Genomic DNA, 20180 nt, shown 5'->3' on the forward strand with positions numbered 1-20180 from the left:
ACATAAATGGAGTCAGACACCAGATTCAAAGGCTCTGGGAAGCATTTAAGGACTTCTGCTACAATCTTGCACTCGACCACCTGTGGTGAGCGCGGGCCGTAGTTCCTACGAACCACCTGTCCTTTGGCCAAGTACGCCCCAATGCCTGTTTTAGAGCCATCAGTATAGACAGTGGTGGCCCCAGGGACAGGGCGCTTTACTGTAACTTTGGGGAAAATCAAAGGATGTAAGGTGGCAAAGCGGGCCAGGGGATGTTGGGGGAAATGATTATCAATGTCCCCATTGAAGACCACGGACAATATGGCCCAAGAGTCATGTTCGGCCGCCAGAACCTGACGCTGTTGCAGAGTATAGGGAATAATTAACTTGGCCGGGTGGAGCCCAAAATGTTCCAAAGAGCGCTGAAGTCCCTTTAGAGCCAAATCAGCCACAGCAGCAGGGTAGGAAACAATACTTTTTGCAGGGGATGCATGTGGATGGATCCAAAGAAGGGGGCCATCCTGCCACAGAGCAGCTGTGGGAGTGCCTCGAGTAGGAAAAATACATAATTGCCAGGGATGATGATAGTCTATCCTGGACAGCTGGGCTTTACTAATCGCTTGCTCAATTTTCTGTAGTGCCACCCGCCCCTCGGGCGTTAGTTCCCTGGGGGAGTCCAGGGTGGGGTCCCCCTCCAATATTTTAAATAGAGGGGCCATATCCCCAGAAGGGACCCCCAAGGAGGGGCGCAGCCAGTTAATGTTCCCTAATAGCTTCTGAAAATCATTGAGTGTGCGCAGATCTCGCGCCTGTAACTGAATCCTTTGAGGCATGATGTACTTTGGGTAGATAGTGGTTCCCAGAAAGGAGCCAGTATCAGAAAATTGCACCTTCTCCGGGGCCAATTATAAGTTCCTTTCGTCAAAGGCATCTCTGAGGACCTTGAAGGCCTCCTGCAGGGTATCCTTATTATGAAACGCTAACAAAATATCATCCATATAATGTATAACATAAAGTTGAGGGAACTGCTTTCTAAGTGGTCGCAGGGCTCGCTGGACATATAGCTGGCATATAGTGGGGCTATTAGCCATGCCCTGGGGTAAAACTCTCCATTGATATCGAGAGTCGGGACCCTTATGATTAAGTTCAGGAACAGTAAATGAAAAGCGGGGGCAATCTGCAGGGTGCAAAGGAATGGAGAAAAAGCAATCCTTAATATCAATAATATAGAGATACCAATTAGCGGGCAAGGCGGAAAGCAAGGGGAGGCCCCGCTGTACAGGGCCTAAGAGTTCCATTTGGGCATTAATTGCGCGAAGATCGTGCAAAAGTCTCCAGGTGCCTGATCGTTTTTAATGACAAAAACTGGGGTATTCCACGGGGAAGTGGAGGGCTCAACGCATCCTTTTTTCACTTGTTCTGCCACAATAGTTGTTAATGCTTGGAGCTTATCTAGGGGCAGGGGCCACTGAGGCACCCAGACCGGGGATCTCGTGGTCCAGGGAATGGGTAGCTCCGCCCCAGTGGCCCTGATCAAAAACCCAGCCCCGTTTTGCCTTGATTTCCCTCCGCAGTGATAGGCTCTGTGATGCCACTGGAATTCTTTCCTAGTCCTTCTCCTGGTATGTACCCCATGCCCTGCATCATTTTACGTGCCTGAGGGGAGTACTGATCGGTTAAGACTATGCCTAAGGCTGTTAAGACATCCCTGCCCCAAAGGTTAACTGGGAGAGGCAGGACATATGGGGTGAAGGAACCCTTGCTCCCTTCATCAGTACGCCAGGTGAGGACCTGGGTGCTCATGGAAGGGCATTGGGTATAACCTAGACCCTGAAGCTCATGCTCAGACTCAGCCACCGGCCAGCCCTTAGGCCACCAGTGCGAGGAGATGATACTCCGGTCAGCGCCGGTGTCCATAATGCCCTCAAAACGCTTACCCTGAATGGAAAGGGTCAGTTTAGGTCTCTTGGCCAGGTCCATGACTAGGTAAGCTTGCACCGGGTTCGTGGCGGGGATTTCCAAGGGGCCTCTCCGTTTAGGGTCCTCAAAACCAGCCGGGAAGAGGAGCACCTGCGCGACACGGTCCCCTTCCTTAATTACAAAGGTGCCTGTCGGGCAAGAGCATAAAACCTGAATGCTCGGTTTTCTGACATCTAGTGTACCTGGGTAAACTATAAGACCCAGCTTTGCGAGGGTTGTCCTTCCCACTAAAAGGCCAATGCATCCAGGAGGGGCTTCTTGCACGGGTGCTACCGGAACAGGCTGGACTCCTGAATCAGGGGTTATGGTGAGGGAGGAGGTGGCACGGAGGTCCAGTTGGGTGACTCTGCACTGGGTTGCTGTTCCTGAGCCTCCCGAACGAACCTGGTCCCATACTTGTTCAGGCCCTGAGACCATGGGCCTCGCCTCCCGTTTTTTGGCTCCTCCGAGATTAGAGGTGGGAGGAGCCGCCCCGTATTGTCACGGATGGACCGACAACGGTCGGCGGGGTGATTGCCCTTCTTGCAGCGCTGACACAGAGAGGGGGTCGCCCGCGGCGCCCTGCAGTCACGCTTAACGTGTCCTCGCTTCCCACAATTAAAACAGGTGCGGTCCCAGGAGGGATCCGAGCTTCGTTGCTGCTGTGAGTAGGGAATGGCGGCCGCTAGGCCAGCGTTGGAGAGGGGGCCCCCGAGCTCGCGGCAGACTTTGAGCCAATCCTGCAAGCCCTTAGCCTTCCTCGGGGCTATGGCATTCCTGCATTCCTGAGTCGCTTGTTCAAAAATGAGCTGCTCGATAAGGGGGGTCGCTGCGTCCGAGTCACCAAAAATGCGACTCGCCACCTCTGTCATGCGTGCAACAAAATCAGAGAAGGGTTCCTGAGGCCCCTGAATGACCTTTGTGAGTTGGTTACTTGTCTCACCTTATACGGAAAGGCCTTTCCAGGCTTTTATGGCAAGCAAGGATATCTGGGGATATACCCCCCAGGGTAAGTTAATCTGATCCTCTGCATGGACGCCCTGGCCAGTAAGCATGTCACTGGTCCACGCATGCTGCGCGGCATCGCGGGCGTTGCGGTTAAGGCGAGCCTGATCCTGAGCTGCATCATACCAGAGGGCCTTCCACTCTAGAAATTTCCCGTTATTGGGTAGCGTGGCTTTGGCCACGTCCTGCCAATCCCTGGGGGTCATTCGATCCCGCGCTAGCCTGTCAAGCAGGGAAATGGTGTAGTTGGCATTTGTTCCGTACTTCCTGACCGCCTCCGCTAGCTCCTTAATCTGAGCAAACTCCACCTGGGTGTAAACGCGCTCGTCCCCATCCCCCTCAAAGACGGGGAAAGCTAATCGCGTCTGCCTGCGCAGATTATCAGGAAACAGGGAAGTACGAGATGGACGTGCCTTGTCCAAGGGAGGATCATGATAGGGTGGAGGGGGAGGAGTGGAAGGCGAGGGGCGTGTCGAGCCCCTCTCAGCGCGAGCCCGAGACTCCAGAGGATGGTACCTAGTTGCTTCATAACGGGCCGCTTTTCGCTGTAATAAATCCTCCTCTTCGGAACTAAGGGAGGAATCCTCCGAGGGGCTATGTCTAGGTCTATGTCTAAGGTCTAAGCTGATTGCAGCCACGTCACGCCTGGGGTACAAGTCCCCGGCCTCGTCCGAGGCGGATCGAGGTGCACAAGCAGCGGGAGGGTCATTTGTTTCATTTATTTCCCCTTTCCCTTCTAGCTTCTTGCCCCCACCGGGCAGTCCTTTTTCCTTATTTATTTCCCCTCTCCCTTCTAACTTCTTGCCCCCACCGGGCAGTCCTTTTTCCTTATTGCTGGGTATTTTCATACGCGCGCCCAGCCCTTTTGATCGCTCGGTTTCTGACAAACTGTCTTGGACCTTTTCCAACACCTGCCGGCCTTCCCTGACCACTATGGAGCATGCCTCATCCTCCAAACAATTTTGAACCATCTTCCAAGTCGCCTCAGTGCCCATAGTAAAGACACAAGAGCAAAAGAGAAGGCAAATCCAAATAAGGAGGACAAAGAGTGCTCCCCACCACCAGGAAACGGGCATTCTTTTCTTACCAACACTGGGCAGTGGTCCGCAGCACGCCTCTCCGAGCAGTCGTCCCTGCAGTTCTGAATCCTCCCTCCAAGAGGAGGGGTTCTTCCTCGCGGTGCAAGATGGATTTCCCGGGTTTCGGCACCAGTTGTTCGTTGCCCGCGTCGCGATTTCCCTTCGCCAGCAAAGAGTGAGACAACACGGGTTGAGGATCCTTCTGCAACCGTTTATTTAGTTAACTCACGAAGAGAAAAGAACCACAACCCGGGTAACGGCAGTCCTTATATAGCCTGGTTGCCCCGCCTCTGGCGTGGTGCTCATCTATTGGCTCTCGCCAATCACCCCATATGAGGTCATTCTGTCATGGCCGCCACGCATGCACAATGTGCTCTGGCTCCCTACAGGAATTACCCCTGGCGGTGCTCAGGGGACCATATGGGATGCTGGGATTAGAACCCGGGTTGGCCGCGTGCAAGGCAAACGCCCTACCCGCTGTGCTATCGCTCCAGCCCCTCAGGGCGTTTATGTTCCCTCATGTTGGAATTGCTGCTTGCCATGTTGCCAGAAGGCATCTGCATCCAGGAGTTCCATTCTGGTCTGGAGCCTGATGGCTGATCTGGAGTCTCTTTATCCTGTCCTGCAGTCTTTTCGTTTGCCGTCTTATGTTGTGATTCATGGAGAAGCTTGAGTCTTTTGATAGGACACCAAAGGTGTTCCTTATCTGTGGAAATAAAAGGGGAACCTCGCCCCCACATTTCTACTCAGCTTGGTATCCAATCACCAGAGACTACATCTTTATAAAGGATTTTATATTTCTGAACAATTTTTTCTGGGTTATTTTTTATTGTATCAGGCCTGTTTTTCCCGAAGAATATGTTCCCTCCAAATTATTTTGGACTTCTGCAGGAGTTATGTTATCAGTACAGTGTGAAAAATGTAAACAGTGCTGTGGATAATTGCTGTCTGGGGGTATCTATATATACTCCCCCTTCCGGGTAGTGCTTTTGCCTTGCATGTGCGGCCGACCCAGATTCGATTCCTCCATTCCTCTCGGAGAGCCCGGCAAGCTACCCGTGGCGTATAGGATATGCCAAAAACAGTAACAAGCCTCCCAATGGAGACGTTACTCGTGCCTGCTTGAGCAAATCGAAGAACAACAGGATGACAGTGCTATGTTAAGGCCCCTAGAATCATGCTATCTTTGTGAGTGGCAGTGGCTTATTGATAGGTATGTGTGAGACCTGGGATAACTAGTGCCTCAGATGTGGGGTGCAAAGAAAATAAGTTCTCCTAACGGATCCTCATGGTTTTGTGGTTAGGGGGTTCAAAGGTGTTCCGGATGAGTAGATGAGGGGGTGTCAATAGAGGTCTACATACCTGGGAGAGGAAGGTGGCGGCTCGGCACTGGAGGGGCGGTGGCTGGGATCAGGATGCATGGCCCGCGGGATGCTGCTATCTGAGATATTTTAGACACATAAGTGAGCAATGATTTAGTAAACTTGTAAAGCAAAAAACTCCATTCCACAATATTAGTGCCTTGTAAAAGAATCTCGGTGGGAGAGCGTGAGGTATGCAACACTAGCAGACTTAGTTTTTCAAGAATCTATTCTATCTGGCTGAGCCTTGTTAACAATTTGCTCAATTATTTCCAATTCATGTTCAGCTGTAGGTTGAGTTGCCTTGAATTATTAAGAAAGGAAGAAAGGAATCATCTTCCAATTTATGAAACAAATTTTGTAGGACATAGGTTGATATCTCCAGAGAAGGCCAGTTTATATTTCCAAGTAACTTTTAAGTAATCATTTAAGTTTTCAAATTATCTCTTCAAATTTGAACCTTTTGTGGCTTGATTTTACTTTCCCATATAATTTTTCCCAGAAATTTCCAAGGAACCTGATGTTGAATTTTTTCCTGTGCAATTTTAAGACCCCAAGATTCTAATTTGTAAATTGCAGCTTCATAAACCACCTATAAACCTTCTGCAAATTGGTCTGGAGTGCAGCAGTGATTAAAATATCATCCATATAGTGAATAATTTCGACTTTGGGATACTGTGCTCTTATTATATCCAGTGGTTGAGTAACAAAATATTGGCACATTGTGGGACTGTTCATCATCCCTTGTGGCAAAACAGTCCACTGATACCTTTTAGTAGAAAGTTTATTGTTTAAAGAAGGCACAGTAAAAGCAAACGTTTCTCTATTTTCTTCCCTTTGAGGGATGGTATAGAAGCAATCTTTTAAATCAATTATAATATTCCACTGTTTTGGGATCATTTTAATTAGATAGACCCGGTTGTAAGGGGCCCATTGGCTCCATACAGTCATTAACGTTCCTTAAATCAGTTGACATTCTTCATTTACCATTCTTTTTCTTAGTAATGAATACAGGTGAATTCCAGGGACTAGAGCTAGGAACTATATGTCCTAGGTCAAGCTGTTCCGTAACCATATTCCCTAAAGCTTCAAGTTTATCATTTTGCAAGGGCTACTGCTCAACCCAAACAGGTTCAACCTGTTTCCATATTATTGGGAGAGCTGTTTTTCGAGCAGTAGCCCTAATCAAAAAGGCGATTCTTGAGACACTTTTTTTCTCTTTACAATATTTCACAACAAGTTGATTCAATATATCCCATTCCCTATAAGATGACTTCCATTGAACAGAAGTGCTGAGAGTGGGCATCCTTGTTTTGGCCCTGATCTTAGAGGGAAGGCTCTTAGTTTTTCCTCATTGAGGATAATGCTTGCCATAGGCTTGTGGTAGATGACTTTGGCTACATTGAGGAAAGTTCCTTCATAAAAGTTCCTTCAATACCCATGTTGGTGAGAGTTTTCATCATAAACGGGTGCTGGATCTTGCCAGATGCTTTCACTGCATCTGTTGATATGATCAAATGGTTTTTATCTTTTCTTTTGTTGATCTGATGGATAAATGTTGATTGATTTTCCAAATGTGAAACCATCTTTGCATCCCCGGGATGAATCCCACTTGCTCGTGGTGTATGATATTTTTGATGATTTGGATTCTATTTGTTAATATTTTGTTGAGGATCTTTGCTTCAGCAATCATCAGGGATATCGGCCTGTAGTTTTCTTTTTTAGTGGTGTCTCTATTTACTTTTGGTATTAGGGTGATATGTGCCTCATAGAAACTCTTTGGGAGTATTTCTGTTCAGTTTCCTGGAAAAGCTTGAGAAGAACTGCCAGTAGGTCCTCTTTAAATGTTTGGAAGAATTTGCTAGTGAATCCATCTGGACCTGGGCTTTTGTCTTCCCAAGGAAGACATTTGGTTACAGTTTCAATTTCCTTGATAGTGATAGATCTATTCAGGTATTCCAAATCTTCTTGTTTCAGTCTCGGGAGATTATAGGAATCCAGGAATTTATCCATTTCTTCTAGGTTCTCTTGTTTCATGTCAGACTTTCCTTTTTTATTTTATTTTTATTGAATCACTGTGAGATAGTTACAAACTTTCATGTTTGGGTTACTGTAAAAAACAGCAACCCGGAGATTCTTCTTGAAGAGATTTATTCAGAGACCTTCTCATGCATTGGGAAGGAGGGGAAATGGAAAAGAGGAGAAACGAGGAGGAGCCTCTAGCTAGGTGACTTCCCCTTTTTTATCCCTCTCACTGCTTGTTTATGCCCAAGTTTCTACAGCTGATAGGCTAGTTACACCTTGTGGGTGTGACAGGACATCCTGTTTTCTTATTAGGAGTTGTTTTCCAAGCACTGTAAATTAACAAGAAACAGGTGTTGTTTATGAAAATAAAATGCTAGGCACGAAAGGTTCAATAACAATAGCAGAACATCTATTCTCTAGGACAGATACTTTTTCAGAAGGACCCATCAATGATGAAATCCCATGGTTGTGTTTCTCCTCTCCTTGTCCAATAAACATATGAGCATTCATAATATTAATCATTTTGTATGGGCATAGCAAGAGATGCACTAAACTTTTAGAATTGCTCTCCTGGGGTCATATTAATCTCAGACTACAGTGCCCGGGCCAGATTAGTCTTTCCTATCCCTACCAGGGTCCTAGTCTCGTCATTACTTTAAGATCATGACAACACTTGTCCATGATCAGACTCTTAACTTATAGTTAAGAATGAGGCACTTTGGCCAGGCCCATCTCGATGCCAGGGTAGCACATAACTTACCGCTTGCCCTGGGTCCGTCTCGTCCCCCGTTGGGACCCTGCCTTTTAGAGGGCTAGGAACTGAGGGCAACCAAGGCTACAGTCATGAAAGCAGATGCCCGGGAATTAATAATATTCAAAGCCAATTAAATCCCAATTGCAAAGGCATATTAATAAATGTCTTTCTTTGTCCATACAAAAAGGACTTGCTCTGAATAAGCTATGCAAAGGACTCAAGGAGAAGAGAAAGACATTATTTACAAGTCAACAGAACACTAAGAAAGAAGCTACAAATAAGCACAGAGGAATGGGAGCACTGTGATGGGAGTAACCCAATAAACCTAAACTACCTGAAGCTATGTAATCCTACAGGTTACAGTCACACAATGATCAAACACCCATCCCTCCACTAGTACATATTGCCCACCACCAATATCCCCAGTATAGCTCCCCATTCCCACCCTCCCCCTGCCTCCATGGTAGACAATATTCCCCATATTTGCTCTCTACTTTTGGGCATTATGGCTTGCAACACGGACACTAAGAGGTCATCATGTTTGGTCCATTATCTACTTTTGGCATGCATCTTCCATCCCGACTGATTCCTCCAGCCATCATCTTCTTAGTGATCCCTTCTCTATTCCAGCTGCCTTCTCCCCTCTACTCATGAAGCAAGCTTACAGCTATGGGGCAATCCCCCGGGCCCTTGTATCTGCTCCCCTTGGGCGTCAGCCTCCTGTCATGTTATTCAATACTCCACAAATGAGTGCAGTCCTTCTATGTCTGTTCCCCTCTTTCTGACTCATTTCACTTAACATGATACTCTCCATGTCTATCCATTTATAAGCAAATTTCATGACTTCATCTCTCCTAACAGCTGCGTAGTATTCCATTGTGTAGATGTACTAAAGTTTCTTTAACCAGTCATCTCTTCTAGGGCACTTAGGTTGTTTCCAGATTTTACCTATTGTGAACAGTGCTGCGATGAAAATATATGTACAGGTGTCATTTCTACTGTGCTCTTTTGCATCCTCGGGATATATTCCCAGAAGGGTATTGCGGGGTCATATGGAAGCTCAATTTCTAGTTTTTGAAGGACTGTCCATATTGTTTTCCAGAAAGGCTGAACCAGTCGGCATTCCCACCAACAGTGAAAGACACAACACATCCACGCCAGCACTCGTTGCTTTTGTTCTTTTGAATGTGTGCCAGTCTCTGTGGTGTGAGATATCTCATTGTTGTTTTGATTTGCATCGCTTCTGATGACTAGTGATGTAGAGCATTTTTTCATGTGTCTTTTGGCCATTTGTATTTCTTAGGAAACTTCTGTTCATTTCTTCTCCCCATTTTTTGATGGGGTTGGAGGTATTTTTCTTACACAGTTCTACTAGTGTCTTGTATATCCTGGATATTAATCCCTTATCAGATGGGTATAATTATTCTTTCCCATTCTGCCAGACAGACTTTCAAAGTAGTCTCTGACGATCTTTTGAATTTCTTTGGTTTATGTTGTGTTGTCCCCATTTTCATTTGATTCGGTTTATTAGGGTTCTCTCTTTCTTTGTCTTACTAGTCGTTTATCAGTCTTGTTTATTTTCTCAAAGAACCAGCTCTTGTTTTCATTGATCTTTTGGATTGTTTTTTGGGTTTCCATGTCATTAATTTATGCTCTACGTTTTGTCATTTCATTCCTTCTGCCTGGCTTGGGCTCCTTTTGTTGGTCCTTTTCTAAGATCTTGAGTTGTGAAGTCAAGTTATTTTTGTAGGCTCTTCCTTCCTGAGAAACGCTTGCAGAGCTATAAATTTCCCCCTTAACATGGCTTTAGCTCATCCCATACGTTCTGGTAACTAGTGTCTTCATTCTCATTTGTGTCCAGGTATCTTTTGATTTCTTCCTTGATTTCCTTCTTGATCCACTCATTGTTCAAGATTGAGCTGTTCAATTTCCAGATGTTTCATTTGGTTGTCTGCTTCTGTGCATGATTAACTTCTACCTTCAGTGTGTTGTGGTCTGAAAAGATAGTTGATACAATTTCTATCTTCCTAATTCTGTTGAGGTTTGTTTTGTGACCCTGCACATGGCCTATTTTGGAAAATGTTCCGTGTGCACTGGGGGAAAAATGTGTATTCTTTCTTTTTGGGATGTAAAGCCTGTGTAGATCTATTAGCCCTCTCCCATTTCTTCCTTCAAAGCCAATGTTTCCTTGGTGAGTTTTATTCTTACTGGTTTATTGAGGGGTGATAAGGCGGTATTGAAGTCTCCAACTACTATTGTATTGCTAGCAATATCCTCCTTAAAATTTGTTATCAGTTTTAAATATTTAGTGGGTCCCTCATTAGGTACATATACATTTTTAGGAGTGTGATTTCTTGTTGTGCATATCCCTTGATTTATAAAAAATGGCCTTTGCTGTCCCTTCTGTTGGTATACAACATCCCATAATCTCAGGCCTAGCTAGGCCTGGATGTAAACGGTTTATGTTTTGGTTACTGTAACTTTAAATGGCAGTTACTGTTTCCGTTGGTTGATTTGCATATTCGCCTATGTGGCTGAATATGATTGGTTTGTATGTTAATTTAATAAATAAAAGGAGGTTGAACAGGCGGCTCTCCGGCAGGCCAAAACACAAAACCTCCGGAGGCAGTCCTGTGATCCTCCCCCAAAAGTATATATTTCTTCTCCGAGTAAAGTGCCTCTGACTCTCCGGGGAAATTGCAACATTGTTGCAACATATGGCGCCCAACGTGGGGCTGGAACAACCCACGACCCTGAGATTAAGAGTCTCATGCTGTACCTACCGAGTAAAGTGCCTCTCTCTCTCTCAGGTGAAATTGCAACATTGTTGCAACACCCTTCTAATCTTTTTCAACCTGAAATCTATGTTGTCGGATATTAGTATGGCCACCCCAGCTTTTTTGAGGGAGTTGTTTGCTTGCAGGATTGCTTTCCATCCCTTGGTTTTGAGTCTGTGTTTGCTCTGACTGTTCAGATTATTTCTTGTAGACAACAGAATGCTAGGTTCAGTTTCTGAATCCATTTTGTCACTCGGTGTCTCTTAATTGGTGCATCTAGACCTCTGACACTGAGAGATTGTCATGGGGTTTTGTGTCTTTCTGTAGAGATTTGCTGTGTTTGTGGGGGGTTTTCTTGTCTTACAGTAGCCCCTTTAGTCCTTTTAGGTTTGGTTTTGAGTCTATGAAGTTCCTGAGCTGCTGTTTATCCAAAAAATAGTGTATCGTTCCTTCAGGTTTGAATGGGAGTTTAGCTGGATAGAGAATTCTTGGTGAGATGTTCATTTCATTGAATTTTTTCACTGTATTCCACCATTGTCTTCGGGCTTGGAGGGTTTCCTCTGATGGGTCTGTTGTGAATCTGAGGGGTATTCCTTTGTATGTGACTTCCTTCTTTGACCTTGCTGCTTGCAGTGTTGTAGTGACATCCATCATTCTAAGATATGTCTTGGAGTCTTTTTATTAGGGTCTCTTCTAGCTGGCACCCTTCAGACTCCTTGAATCTGGATGGCCGCATTCTCCAGCTCTTGGAACTTTTCAGCAATGATTTCTTTAACTGTGGCTTTTTTTTTTGCTTTTTGGGTCACACCCGGCGATGCACAAGGGTTATTCCTGGCTCTGCACTCAGGAATTACCCCTGGTGGTGCTCAGGGGACCATATGGGATGCTGGGAATCGAACCCGGGTCGACCACGTGCAAGGCAAACACCCTACCTGCTGTGCTATCACTCCAGCCCCAACTGGCTTTTTCATTGGGGTTGATTCCCTGTCTTCCTAGTACTCTGATGATTCTTTATTGTTTCTCTTGGAATCATCCTCTAGGACTCTGATTCGCCCTAAAGCTATTTTGAGGTCTTTTTCCCATTGTTTGGTATTGCCTGTACGCTTTCTTCAGCTCATCTTCAAGCTGGCTGATTCTTTTTTTTTTTCTTTTTTTTTTTAAGCTGGCTGATTCTGTCTTCGGCTGTAGCCTTTCTGCTGTTGAGGGTGTTAGGGTCGAGCAGACCTCAATCCAGGGGAGGCCCGGAGGAACGAGACCGAGACAACTGAGACAACTCTTTCTGCAAACACACGGGGTTTATTCAAACCAGCATGCTGGGGCTCAGCAGTGTACCTAGAAGCAGGTAGGGGCTGAGAGCCCCAGCCCAGAAAGTAAGCCGGACCACCCAGCTCTCAAGGTCCTGTTGTTTTTCTAAGAATGGTGTGACCGGATAGTATATTTTCAGTTCCTGGCTTTACTGTTTATCTAGCACGTCCATCTGGTTGGCCTTGGAAGCAATTACTTAATTGCTTTTCTAGCACCTCCGCCCCTCCGGTTGGCCTTGGGTCCAGCCCAGTGCACTATCCGCAAAGCTGCCGAGCAGTTACAAAAGGCAATTTAGCAAGTTAGCAGAAGCAAACAACTGGTTCTTTTGAAATTTAACTCTTTGGTGGCCAAACCCTTCAAGGGCACCCACTGAGTTTTTTATTTCATCTACCAAAGCTTTTAATTGTGATACTTCTGATTGTGACTTTCTTGTTTCTGCTGTCATTTCTTCCTGTATTTTATTGGCTGTTCATTCCACTATTTCTGTCATGTTCTCCTTTGATTCACTGGATGTCTGCTCCTTTGAGTTCATTGATCATCCTCGGCATTTCATCTCTGAATTCTTTATTGAAGAGATTGTATTTGTGGGTAACCCCTGTTCAGGCTTCTGGACTCTTCTTCATTCTCTCCTCGTGTTGGGGATTTGTGCTGTTTGTTCATGTTGTGGTTGTATGGAGGTGGGACCCTCCAGTTCACTAGCACTGTTCCCTCTTACTGCAAGAAAGGGTTCTGGATGAGCTTGATCAATGGTGGTCACCTTTTTGCTCTTCTGGAATACGTCCTTCCTCTCAGGTATTTCTCTGTGACTTATGTGAGGTATCTAGGGAAGCATTGGAGAATGTGTATTTTTACATTAGGCTTGTACAGCTTCTTGTGTACACTGGTCTTAATTCATCTACCGATTCCTTTATTTGTGTGACTTCTGTTCGTAGCTTTGAAATTTCTGCTCTCGTTTCTTCCTGCATTTTTTTTGGTAGACCGTTCCAGTGCTTCATTCATATCCTTCCTTAATTTATTGGATGTCTGTTCCATGGTTGCTTGGAGTACGTTGACTCTCAAGATTTCCTCTCTGAATTCTTTATCTGAGAGGTTGTAGATGTTAGTAGCCCCTGTTGAGGTTTCTGGAATCTTTTCTTCTCCCTCTCTTTGTGGAGGGGATTTTCGCTGCTTCTCCATATTGTTATGGAAGTATAGAGTTGGAACTTTATAGTTGTTTATTCCTATTCCCTCTTGCTGTACGAAGGGAGGGGCTCTGGTTGTGCTATTGCTGATGGCAGTCTTGTTCCTATTCTAGAGTTCTTCCTTATACTCAGGTGTTGCGCGCCGCTTCGACCAGCAAAGAAACACGCAACCCAGAGATTATTCTTTTCAGCGGTTTATTCAGGAACCTTCCCATGCATGGGGAAGAAGAGGAACCTCTAGCTAGGCAGCTTCCACCCTTTTTATCCCTCTCGCTGCTGGTTATGCCCAAGTTTCTGCAGCTGATAGGCTAGTTACACCCTGTGGGCGTGGCAGGACATCCTGTTTCCTTATTAGGAGTTGTTTATGAAGCACAGATGCATTAACAGGAAACAGGCGCCATCTGTGAGGTGCGGTCCCACGGGGGCTCTCCACAGCTCCCTCTTTTTGTTTTAGAACAGCAAGTCTGCTAGCCATCTCGGCCCCCTTGACCTTACCTGTCATTGGGAGCCCTCTCGCTTGTAGGTCCCTGTCTTAGGTTGGTCCAAGGGTCAGGTGGGGTAGGATGCACCCTTTCAAACTCCTCAACTACAGGAGGTCCCCTGCAGTCAAGGACTCTCAGCTGCATAATACTTTTTGCTACATCCGGCTAGACTTGATTGTTCGAAGTGAGATTGTTTCAGAGATGCAAGCCAAAGCTGCGGGGATTGCTGTGCTTCCAGGGCAGCGAATGGCTGTAAATACAATGCCTTTGTATGTAGTTGTTCTTGCCGCATTCTGCACAGACACCAGGCAAAAACCAGAGCAGCGAGAAGCAGTAAAGATAGAATTGCTCCCACCCCCGCCCACTCTTTGAAGAAATGGAGGGAAGGACATGCGCCTGCCCTGTAGAGTTGCCTTGTGGGGTGAGTGAGAGGGTGATATTGTTGATGCATAAAATCAGGCAAAGTGCAGGGAAGGTCTAATTCACACAGTGAAGAGAAGAAAGTAGGTAAAGAAGGGGATAGTCTATAGACAGGCGTCAAAACAGGCCATGTTGTAGTAATGGCCCAGAAAGCTGCTTCTTTAGCTTGTATCGTCACAGGTATCAGGCTGAGCAGGAGCACCAGTTTCCACATCTTGGTCTACTGGAGGCGAAGTCTTCCGTGTCAGGCGTTCAGGAATCCACACTGGTTCTGCCCTGTCCTGCGGAAAAACACAGACAGAACTCCTGGACCAGGTTAACACGGGGTCCGGGCCGCGCCATTCACCAGAAAGGATATCTTTCCATTTAACATATCCTTGGCACACAGGGATCTTTGAAGAATGCCTGTCTGCTGGAGAAGTGCCCTTATCATCAAGAATCAAAAAATTTAGAGTAAGAAGGGCAATAGAGGTTCTTTCTTGAGGGGGCCGTCCCAGGCCAACTCCCCCTTTTTGTTTTATCAAGCATACTTTAAGGGTGGAATGGGCACGCTCAACAATGCCCTGTCCTTGTGGGTTATACGGGAGGCCATGAGATAAAGATACTCCCATCTGGGCACAAAATGCGGTGAATTTTGCAGAGGTGTATGCCGGACCGTTTTCTGTTTTCAGTTGGGCTGGGATGCCCCAGGCTGCCCATGCTTCAAGGCAATGAGAGATAACATTTGTGGAACGCTCTCCAGGAAGGGGAGTGGCATGAATGATACCGGAGTACGTGTCCACGGATACGTGGAGATAATTGAGCCTGCCAAATTCCGAGAAATGTGTAACATCCATTTGCCAAATGCGTAAAGGCACAAGACCACGAGGGTTTATGCCCATGGAGGGGGCAGGAAGTAAAAGGACACAGTGTGGACAATGTAAAACAATTGCCCAAGCTTCGGCTCGAGGGATTTGAAATCTATGTTGAAGGGTCCAAAAAGAAACAATGGAAACGGTCATGAAAATTTTTTGCTAATTGTAGAGGGGACTGAATAATAAAACAAGATGGTCTAGTGAGTGCATCAACACAAGCATTGCCTTCTGCTAAGGGACCCAGAAGGTCTGTGTGAGAGCGGATATGTGTGACAAAAATTGGTTTTACACGGGTCCAAAGAATTTGCTGTAAAGCAGTTAACAAGGAGGCTATCGAACTGGAGGCCTTTATAGGTCCTGCCACCTCGAGTGAGCAAAGAGCATTTACAACGTATCGTGAATCAGAGATCAAATCGAAAGCAAAGGGGCAGTGTTCAAACACTGTCAAGACAATGCGAAGTTCCACAACTTGAGGGGACGTAGTTGGAAATTGCATACGAATGGGATCCTGACTCTATCATATAAGCCCCCCAGCCTGTACTGGATCCGTCAGTGTAGATGTTCGGAACATCCCGAAGGGGTACATAAGAGGTGACTTTGGGGAAAATTACCAGATGGGTTTTAAAGAAGGTCATTAGTGGGTTTTTGGGATAATGATTATCAATAATATTGGGAAAAGAAAATTGGAGAATAGCCCAATCATCACGTAAGTTACACAAAGAAACTATTTGAGTGGAATTATAGGGGGTTATAAGAGTATCTGGAAGTTTTCCAAAATGTTGCAAGCAGTCCTGAATACCAATCATAGCCAAACAGGCTACAGCTGCAGGGTATAACTCCACGGCTTTTGCCGGAGAGACCCTAGGATGAATCCACAGAAGGGGTCCCTCCTGCCATAGGACTGCAGTAGGCTGCCCATATGTTGGAAGCACACAAAGTAAAATGGGAAACTCAGGCTGCACGCGTGTATTGCTGGCAGTGGTAAGAGCTTGCTCAATTTTGCAAAGGGCTTCTCTAGCTTCGGTTGTGAGAGTCCATGGGGAAGAAAGAGAGGGATCACCTTGAAGTATATTAAACAAAGGTTTTAACTCATAGGTAATTTAAGGTATCCCCTTATCCAATTAATGTCTCCTAACAAAATGTTGGAAATCATTAAGTGTGTGTAAATGATCAAGCCGAAGCGTAATTTTTTGAGGATGTACTGCTTTGGGGGTTATCTTAGTACCTAGATATTGGACAACTGTTCCCTTTTGAATTTTTTCAGGGGCAATAATTAGGTTGGCATTTTGTAAGAGCGAAGTCAGTTTAAGTAGGGCGTCTTTAAGAGCATCCTCGGACTTTGCTGCCAGCAAGATATCATCCATATAGTGTACACACTGTACTTTTGGGAACCACTTTCGCAAGGGAGCTATTATGGAACCTACGTACAAGTGGCAAAGAGTAGGGCTGTTTGTCATTCCTTGTGGGAGGACTGCCCATTCATATCGCTTATCTGGTTGCTCATGGTTCTTAGAAGGTAAAGTAAACGCAAAACGGGGAATACCTTGTGGATGCAATGGAATCGAGAAAAAGCAATCTTGTATGTCAATGGTAATTACATGCCAAACTTTTGGCAAAGTGGTTAATAAAGGCAGGCCATGTTGTACAGGCCCCATCATGCGCATTTGAGCATTAATGGCTCGAAGATCATGCAACAAGCACCATTTGCCGGATTTCTTTTTAATTACAAAAATAGGAGTATTCCAGGGGGATACAGAGGAATGTAAGTGTCCAGTAGATAACTGTTGATTAACTAAGGCTTCAGCTACGTCCAACTTTTCAGAGTATAAAGGCCACTGTGGAACCTACACTGGTTCTTCTGTTAGCCATGTTAGGGGGATGATTTCCACAGCGGCCCCTACAATAATTTTGGACAGCAGAAACGGCAATAGGGCGCGAGGGAGTGCAAAGCCTAACTTCCATCTTAGCTAGAACATCTCGTCCCCAAAGGGAAAAGGGCAAATTTAGTATGAAGGGTTGGAAGCTATCCTGTTGTCCCTCAGTCATCCTTCCAGGTGAGGTGTCGTGCGCTCATTTCCGGGGTATTGAGGTACCCCAGGCCTTGCAACTGCTGAGCAGAAGCCTGTGCGGGCCAAGCGGGAGGCCAATCTTTAGTGGCTATTATGCTTCGGTCCGCTCCAGTGTCAAGGAGTCCCACGATCCTTTTTCCTTCCACTATTAATTGCATCATGGGTCTGGAATGCATACCTAAAGCAAGAAAAGCTCCCTCAGTTTGTTCTTGATTTAAAGCTCTTCTACCATTGCATGTCTGCCCACCCAAGGCGGGAAGGAGAATAACTTGGGCAACAGTATCTCCTGGATTGATGGCAGTAATTCCGCAAGAAGATTCAATTAGGATTTTAATACTTTCAGAATGGTTGGGATCAACTATGCCAGGATATACACACAAGCCTTTTAAAACTGCTTCGGGGGAGCCTATTAGCAATCCTATAATTTCATTCGGTAAAGGGGCAAGTTTCCCTGCCTCTAAAAGCTGTACTCCCATTCGCAGAGTGAGAACCATAGGAGTGACGGCTCGTATTTTCATCCAGTATTCCAGCCCCAGCCTTAGAGGCTCCCCCGTGTCCCTGGGGTATTGCAGAGATGGCCATCCCTCGGAAACTTGAGCCGCCTCATATATTTGAGGGCCCTGGGGACGTGGGCTCCGTGAACCGTTTTTTGAATCCCTTATGTTGCTTTGTAATCGGTTGACCGTGGATCTTTCACAAACCTGTACTCATTTGCCCAATGGTTTCCCTTTTTACACTTGGGGCAGAGGCTGGGTTTAGGTCCTATAGCTTTGTTTTTTACAGGACACTGCCACCTCATGTGCCCTGTTCTTCCACATTTATAGCAGGTTATGGTGAGTCCCTTAGCCTTCTTGGTAATATCCATGACAGCCGCAGCTAAGCCTGCGGCGGTCAGGGGACCCCCTATTTCTCGGCATATTTTCATCCAATATTCCAGTCCCAGACTCTTATAGGGGGCAATAGCCTTGCGACACTCAGCAGTGCATTGTTCGAATACCAACTGCTTTATGAGAGGCATTGCAGCATCCGTATCTTCGAAGATTTTCCCTGCAGCTTCGACTACGTGGGCAACAAATTTGGAAAACGGTTCCAGGGGCCCTTGAACTATCTTGGTAAGGTTGCCTCTGACTTCTCCTCGGTTGGGTAGAGCCTTCCACGCTTTCAACCCTATTTGGTTCACCTGCGTATAAACTTCTGGGGGATACCCGGTCTGCTGATTGGCGAATCTGCCAAGTCCAAATAACATGTCTCTATCCCAGGTTGCTCGTGCCCCTCCTTGGGCTAGATTGGTTGCTGCTTGCTCATTTGCAAATTCCATTAGGAAAGTGCGCCAGTCCAAGTATTGTCCGGGCGTCAACACCGCTCTAGCCACCTGTTGCCAATCATTTGGGGTCATACAATATCTGAATAAGCCTTCTACTTGAGTTAAAGTAAATGCCGCGTTGGCTCCATACATCTTTACTGATTCTGCCAAGGACTTAATTATTTTAAAATCTCGGGGCTTGTGATATCGCTGTTGATTATTATCTTCAAAAACAGGATAAGTTAACTGCAGCTCTCGCCTAACCTCTGTCCAGAGCCCGGGATTTTCGAAGGAATGCCCGCCTCCTGGTTTATTATGATAAGGGAGCGGATCATCCTCAGAGCCCTTTAGCAGCAAGTATCGGTCACTTTCATATGCCGCAGCTTCCTCCTCAATAGGGAGGTCAGAATCCCCATTAGCCCGTCCCTGTTGAAATTGACGTAGCGAAGGATAAAGAGACAGGCAGGTCGTGGATGGTTCTTGGGGCCTTCCTCTCTTTTGGGGCACGTCCCTGTGTCAGTGGAGTTCCCCTAGAGGCCTCGCTATCTATGTCTGAATTATCCTCTAGCTCAGAGGCTACAATGCTATGACGGCTGCCTCTGTCCGACAATTCCTCTTTTGTCTTTTCTAGCACTTACTGTCCCAATTGTACGGCCTCACAGCACTTCCGATCCTCTAAGCAACTTTTGACCAATTTCCATATAGGGCGGACACCAGGCAGTAATTCCTTTCTTTCCCAAGCTGAGTCTATGTCTCTGCCCAATTTGTCCCAACTGGCTAGGGTAAGGGAGCCAGTGGTCAAAAACCAAGGCGCCACATGATCCACCTCTCGTAAGAAAATCTCGATATTCGCCCCACGAAGGTGGATCTGTCTCTGAGCAAGCAAATCGGTAAGGGCAGTCCTCAAATGTGTGGATGGAGAATATCCCGTGATATTGAAAGCGAGAGGGAGACGCTTACTCCTCAATGCAGTCACAGAAAGCAAAACAAAAAGCCCGAAGAAGCAAAAAAAAAAAAAAAAAAAAAATCCAGCCTGCAAGTAAAACATACACATCCATCCCACTAGCAACAACTTCCGTGGACTTTATTGTCCTGACTCACCACAGGAACGTACCGGTACCGCCCTGAATCGCAGCAAGTTCTGAATCAACCAAAGGGCGATGGAAGTTGGTTCCCCGTATGGGCCACCAGCTGTTGCGCGCCATTTCGACCAGCAAAGAAACACGCAACCCGGAGATTCTTCTTACAGCGATTTATTCAGGAACCTTCCCATGCATGAGGAAGAAGAGGAGCCTCTAGCTAGGCGGATTCCCCCCCTTTTTATCCCTCTCGCTGCTGGTTATGCCCAAGTGTCTGCAGCTGATAGGCTAGTTACACCCCGTGGGCATGGCAGGACATCCTGTTTCCTTATTAGGAGTTGTTTATGAAGTACAGATGCAATAACAGGAAACAGGCGCCATCTGTGAGGCGCAGTCCCATGGAGGCTCTCCACAGCTCCTAAAGCCTTCTGTTGAATGGAAGTCAAGAGCAGAACTGCATCTTAGTTCTCTTAGGTTCTAGAATCTTGCCACTGGGGTTGGGAAGGGAGCGGGCCAGCAAAGGGAACACTGACAATGAGAGAGGGAAG

The 20180-nt window shown here is 46.2% G+C and overlaps 1 protein-coding gene across 1 annotated transcript; it reads right to left on the reverse strand.

The window, feature by feature from the left end:
- Window positions 1–2108: 2108 nt before the first annotated feature.
- On the reverse strand, window positions 2109–19758 carry LOC129406840 (igE-binding protein-like). The gene is given in 4 exon segments (XM_055146416.1): window positions 2109–3608; window positions 12960–13064; window positions 18248–18309; window positions 19668–19758. Coding segments are annotated over 4 exon segments (1605 nt in total). The 3' UTR covers window positions 2109–2261.
- Window positions 19759–20180: the final 422 nt, after the last annotated feature.

This window comes from Sorex araneus, chromosome 8 (genome assembly GCF_027595985.1).
Source record: "Sorex araneus isolate mSorAra2 chromosome 8, mSorAra2.pri, whole genome shotgun sequence".
NCBI classification, from domain to species: domain Eukaryota; kingdom Metazoa; phylum Chordata; class Mammalia; order Eulipotyphla; family Soricidae; genus Sorex; species Sorex araneus.